This window comes from Adiantum capillus-veneris, chromosome 2 (genome assembly GCF_014529385.1).
Source record: "Adiantum capillus-veneris isolate H3 chromosome 2, ASM1452938v2, whole genome shotgun sequence".
Lineage (NCBI taxonomy): Eukaryota > Viridiplantae > Streptophyta > Polypodiopsida > Polypodiales > Pteridaceae > Adiantum > Adiantum capillus-veneris.
Window position 1 is genome coordinate 149,161,540 of NC_140932.1, and position 6,342 is coordinate 149,167,881.

Consider the following 6,342-nt stretch of genomic DNA (forward strand, 5'->3'; position numbering starts at 1 on the left):
GTACTAATTAGTAGCATTGAGCAATACCCAATGGCACAAATAGCGGCAACATGATGAGCAATCAATGTAGCACTTCACAAATAACCTCGAGACATTCAAAACATGACTTTGTGGGTGAGACACTGAGTATGTCCGTCTGTGTACAAGGAGAAGGAAAAATTAGAGAGTAAGCTGAAACATACTGCTTGCGGCAGCTCGACCAACACACAATCTTAACATGCTTGCTAATAAATACACGCTCTTCATATGAGCTGAAGCATACTGCTCACAGCAGCTCGACCAAAAAAAATAATCATTTCATTTGCTTAGCAAGCTACAATTTGACTGCTTGCCCTGCAACCAAAGAACAATTTTTTTGCACAACCGAACGGCATCCTTAGGATACAACCCAATGCCTTGCACTCAACTGCCTGCTTTACAAAAGCGACATCGATACATACCAAGGTGGATCTAACAAGCACTTGAGATAACAGAACTCTTGGACTTCACGGGAATTTGGACATGCAGGAGGAAAATTTTAATCTCCGGGTTTGGACATTCGGGGATTTGGACAGGTCGGGAGATAGATGCAAGCCACAGAGGATTCCCTGTATGCTAAAGAGGTAATTCTTCTCATGGAATTTGGAAAAATGGGAAAGAGTTTACACAAATAGAATATGAAGATCAGTTGGACATGCCGGGAAAGACAACAAAAACTAACATCATTTGGACCTGATGGGAGCAGCCGGGCATGTCAAGATTGAGCTTGTCTGGACTTGGGAAGCTCACAAAAACATCCACTCTACTTCCAGCCTATTTGCTTCCTGTTTGCATGTCCATAAAACAGTGATTGAAAGAGTGAGAAAAGCATGTCCACAGAATATAGCATAGCCAAGCAGACTCTAAAATGCTTTCGCTTGATAACGGCAAACGAGTGCAAAGAACTCTCCCTTAGATTGATGTATACCTTCACCAGCTCATAGAAAAATCCCAAATTCACCCATAAGGTAAATGCATCATGCCGGCCACCAGCACCACAACAGAAGCCACACAGAGACTCTGCTTTGTACTAAAACATCCCCACTACAATTTTTGCCTAGATTAAGGTGTCAATAGTCGGTCTCGGTCTTGGACTCGAACATATCCCCCTCTCCCCTGCACCCAAACTGCTTACTTAAATTGCTAATCAATCCCACACTTTTTCTTGAAATTGCTCAAGTCAACTTAAGGTTTTCTCTATGCCAACCTCTAGTCCAAAATCTCTCTCAAATTGATTCTCCTAGAAAGCAACAAACATCCAAATGGCATACCTGCTCTCAAATCATGTTTTGTCTGTTGAATATGGATAGCCCCTGCAAATCCGCATATGATAGGTCTGCCTGCGGTTGTTGATGATGATGGGATTCTGTGGGTGAGATCTGCATGAGATCCAACATGGGTCGCCCATGATGATGAGAGTTTCCACCATCTTGCAAATTTTGGAAACTGCTCTCTGAATGCATCAAGAACAACGAGCGACCTTCAAAGTTCGACATAGCAGGCTCCCCTTGTTCAATCTCTGTAGAGCACCCGCTGCTGGAGCTTGTCAAGCTGTTGAGGGCGTGATTATGGCTCTGTGGAAGCCCATGGAGAGCAGATGACATTCCAATTCCAGAGCTGAAACAAGAGGTGGAATTAGGAGCCACCTGTTGACGCGTCGACGATGCCAGTCCATGCGTATCCGAAAGAAACTGATCTATGGAAGGGGATGTCATACCAAGTGAAATTGACATGGTCTCTGGAGAACCCAAAGAAGATGACAGAAGAGAGAGAGCACGCCCGGAGATTGCCATCTCAGAAGAAACATGAGGAAGAAGGCCTACTGGTGAGGATGAAGGCGGCGGCGCCGGCAAAGATGAAGTGTTGGACAAGGCCAAGGCATTGCCATTTGCCAGCATGAGGGCACCTCCTCCATCCAATATGCCAACACCTGACCCTCCTCCAGGAGGAAGGCCTTGCATAAAATGATGGAGCTCCAGTGCATGATAATTGCCCATAGTTTCCTGTTGAGGAAACCCAGCTAGGCCTAGCTGGCATGCAAGGACAGTATTGTCGATGGAATTAGAAGGTACCAGTGAGCCCCGCCTGTGCTGCAGGAAGTAGGGGTGATCATGTAGAGCAGCATTCAATCTGCCATCTGCAGGCACGTGTTTATCATTTCAAAAAAAGCTACAAACATTGCAAAATTCACCTACCGCGTGACACTTGCCGAAATGGCAGTGTCATCAAGAATAATACAACACCACACCAAATTCCTAGTGGCCAAACACCTGGCAATGCGACAAAACTTTTGTTGATGCATAGGACAAAGCCCACAAATAATCCAATGTATGCGTGTGCAAACACACAACTCTCACTAATCCACCAAAACCCTAACAATTTTTTGCTACTACAATGTGATCACACACACCATGAATGCTACTGTCACTAATCCACCCTCATCCCGACATCTTTGTGCTATAACAAAGACAATCATTCAGACCATGTTCTCCTGTACAAAATGGGCTCCATTCCAAGTTTCTTCCAAAATCATGCTCTTACCACAACCCAATCATTTCAATCTCCTTCACAAGATTAGTCACCTGCAAAATATGCAAAGCCCCCTGGAGACAGAAAGGGCATGGGCTCAGGAGGTGGCTTTCTACGACGCTCATTATGTCCAGCAAGCCTTCTCCTGCAGCTCCGTTTGCCCTCATCAAACGCAGACAGGACATGAAACCTGCAGAAACAAAGGAAAATCAAAAGGAAGGTTCGTCATAGACAAACTTCATGCATTGAGCAAATGTGATATAAAAAAGGCCCAATTTCCAGTAGACCAAATTGTCGGACATGAAGTTGCAACAATCAAGCAAGTAATTTCTTCCAGAAGTAAAGAGAGCATGTTGATAATTTCTCCACATCAAAAGTGCAATTAGTCAGGTCCATTGTCCCTCACAAAAATCGCAAAAGTAAGTAAGCTTTGACGATGAACTTGCATGAGATTAGATATAAAAGAGTAAGGCTCGTGTCCATTACAAGCTACAGCCTTGTATACTAATTCATCCCATCAGATAGACTTGCCCACATCAAAATGGAGAATGTGGACACATTATGTTGCATCCTCAGTCTATGAATGAGTATTGTTCATGATGCCAAGTATGTGTGGCTATAGTACTTGATTTTTCCTCAAAGATCAGTCATACTAATTCCGCAGGATGAGAGTCTTTGAAAATACATTAAACAGAAGATGACTGATGAAACACAAACAAGTCCATCTGCATGGCACAAAAACCAGATCTGGAAAATGATGAACACTACCATACCTGCTGCACTGCTGGCAAAAGCGCTGCTCAAGGTTATTGACTTTGGCTTTGCTGGCTTTAGAGTGCCACTCGCAAACTTTGTGCCTGCGATGATAGTCCTTGGCACCTGTCAGATCTGTGGTGCAACCTTCAGCTTGGCACATGGGAACAACAGTGGATGCGGAAGAGCCCTTTTGCTTCTTATTTGAAATGCATCCACCACTGTTGTTCTTAATGGTGGTGGTAGTGGTGGTGTTGGTGGTGTTGGCGGTCATGTTGGCAGCAGTGGTGGTGGTTGTGGCACAGCTTAAACTGCTGCTGTTCTTGCTGCTACCATTTTTATCACTTCCGTTGCAAGTGCTGCTGGTATTGACCCTCCTAGCAACATCCTCCCCACCCACATCTCCATAGTAAGTCCTCTTTCCCAGCTTCAATCCAATACTTCCATTCTCCAGACTGGCAATGGTTACCCCCCCATTTTGTTCTTTCTTTACCACCACCCCTTTCTCTTCACAACTGGTCTGTCCTCCTTTGAAGCTCCCTATGGAGCTCTCCCCCATCACCTCTGTCTTCACAATGGAGGTACTATCCTTGCCTTTAAAGGAGGCCCTCTCAGAATCATCCCTGTCATGCCAAGAGAAGCTCACAAAACTTTGATGTTGCCCTACAGAAGCATCTATCTTGGGGGCGGGCGCAAAGGACACGTGAGGCTGTGGCCCAGAAGCCACAGAAACAGGTGATGTATTTCCCTTATCCACTGCGACAAGAAGGCCTGAGAGATGGGTGTTATCCTTGCGGAAATCATTTGCGCAATGGGCATTCCCAGAAAGATGAGGTTTTCCCGTGGGAGCAGCAAGGTGTCCCAATTCCGGAGCAAGAACAGTACCTCCATGCTTGAGCTGCAAACTCGCAATTTCTCCTCTCAAAGCCTCCATGGAAGCACCAGCGCCCGCATGTGAGAAATCTGTTAACATGTCAGTGGCCGAATGCGCATGTTTTTGCTGCAAAATGGAGTCAGTGGCAGCATCCCAAGCGCGACCAGAGTGGTCGGGGCTCTGCATTCCATGTTTCAAGAGAGCATTGGGGTTCTGCAAGTACTGAGGCTCTGTCCACAAGGAGGCCCATGAAGAAGAAAAGGGGCTGGAGTGTGGATGCGTACTATTGATGTTGGTCTTGTTAAGCTGAGAGGAAAATTCAATAGAAGGGGGGGTAAAGGAGAGGAGATGGTGGGCACCTGTTTGTGCATGCGTAGAGAAGGGGCCTGGGTGCTCCAAGCGCAAGTTGTCCATGGGAGCAGGGCACCGGGAACAGAGAGAGTAGGGGGGGGGCAGAGGAGTAAGTGAGGCGAAAGAGGAGCTAGGATCTCGCACATACCCAGACCAGCGCAGAGTAAAACAGAGCCACACGCACTTCCTCTCTATCACACCCACAGACCAACAAGAGTCAATTAGCTATAGGTACCCTCTCTCTCTCTCTCTCTCTCTCTCTCTCTCTCTCTCTCTACCGCTCACTGACGGGTGACGACCCACAAAATGACCAGGAGCCTTCTTCGGAGCGCCTCTCTCTCTCTCTCTTTCCGTCTGCGCTCTCTCTCACACAAGCACAGGCTTGAGGCTTCTCTCTCTCATCAACTCTCAAATCACTTACAGGAGTGACGACCCACAAAATGACCAGGAGCCAGCTTCTTCGGAGCGCCTCTCTCTCTCTCTTGCCGTCTGCGCTCTCTCTCACACAAGCTTGAAGCTTGAGGCTTCTCTCTCTCATCAACTCTCAAATCAATTACAAGTTACAGTAGAACGGAGCTCCGGGGATCCAAAGACGCATCACGCAGCACGCAACCGTATTTATCGAGCTGGAAGCCTGGATCTAACAAAAAATGGCTGCCCCGTTGGACTCCACTTCAGCACACACCTCTGCATTTAAAGGGCCCACGTGCTACCACGGAGGTGGACGCTCTTCCAAAGGAGCAGACAACAGTCGGTCCAGACCGACACGAGCACAATGTCCGAACAGCTAACGCCTCCAGCAGAGCAGATGTTCCCACGCAGAGGAGAAAATTATTACAAATCCAAGGCATAACTTTGAAAATAATTTTTAGGGGAAATTACCAAAATACCCCTCAAATTTGTGGAAATTCACAAAATACCCCTCAAATTTTAAAAACTCTCACAATACCCCCAATATTTTGTCGTAAATTCCCAAAATACCCTTCAAATGTTCCAAAATTCCCAAAATACCCCTGGTTGTGAGAGTAAATTTCTCCAAAAATAAACATTTTTGTAGCTTTTTATAAGAAGACTAACTGTATATCATACAAGATGCTAAAACTAGAACTTGAGTTGGTTTTGTAGGCTGTGGAGATGAATTGCTTCATTATTTTTAGACACGATTGCCTTCTTTTGCAAGTTATTTTGTGACCACTTAAAAACGGATATCAATCGTCAAAAAGGAATAAAGATTATTGAACAATCCAACAAAAATAGATAAAGGGCATTTTGGGAATTTTTGAAATTTGAGGGGTGTTTTGGGAATTTCCACAAATTAGAGGGGTATTTTGGTAATTTTCCCTAATTTTAACATGTTGACACCAGTATCAATGTACTTTCCCTGAAGTTCACAACATATTTTGCCCTCTTCATGCTCGCTCGACTCAAGAAAAGGTAGGATCACTTTATCCAAATCTTGTTCAGATTTAAAAATGGCCGCCTCAAATTTTTGCAAGAAGGATTTGAGGCGGCCATTCGCTAAAAATCTTTTGAAATTTGAATCTGAATCAAATTTCAAGATTTTTAGTGAAGTTCAAATGTATATAGAATTTTCCTTCTCAAATTTGGTTTCCACCTTCTGAGTTCTCATCAAGGGATCCAAAGTTGGCGCCATAAAACCATTTTGTTGAGTCCTCAACTAGTTGGTTGGAATTTCTAACCGGCTCAAGATTTAAGGATAACATACACTTTTCCCAATCTTGTTGGCATAAGAAGACCTTCCCATAGACTTGTGAAACTATGCAGCTCTCCAAAAACACTATGTGATATCCGTACGC

General features: G+C 45.0%; 1 protein-coding gene across 1 annotated transcript; it reads right to left on the reverse strand.

The window, feature by feature from the left end:
• Positions 1-209: 209 nt before the first annotated feature.
• Positions 210-5,093, reverse strand: LOC147463838 (uncharacterized). Its single transcript, XM_086491493.1, has 6 exons — positions 4,947-5,093; positions 4,674-4,716; positions 3,321-4,560; positions 2,601-2,737; positions 1,290-2,155; positions 210-803 (listed from the first exon to the last, which is right to left on the reverse strand). The coding sequence occupies exons 1-5, from the start codon at positions 5,061-5,063 to the stop codon at positions 1,296-1,298; spliced, it is 2,397 nt and encodes a 798-aa protein (XP_086347619.1). The 5' UTR covers positions 5,064-5,093; the 3' UTR covers positions 210-803; positions 1,290-1,295.
• Positions 5,094-6,342: the final 1,249 nt, after the last annotated feature.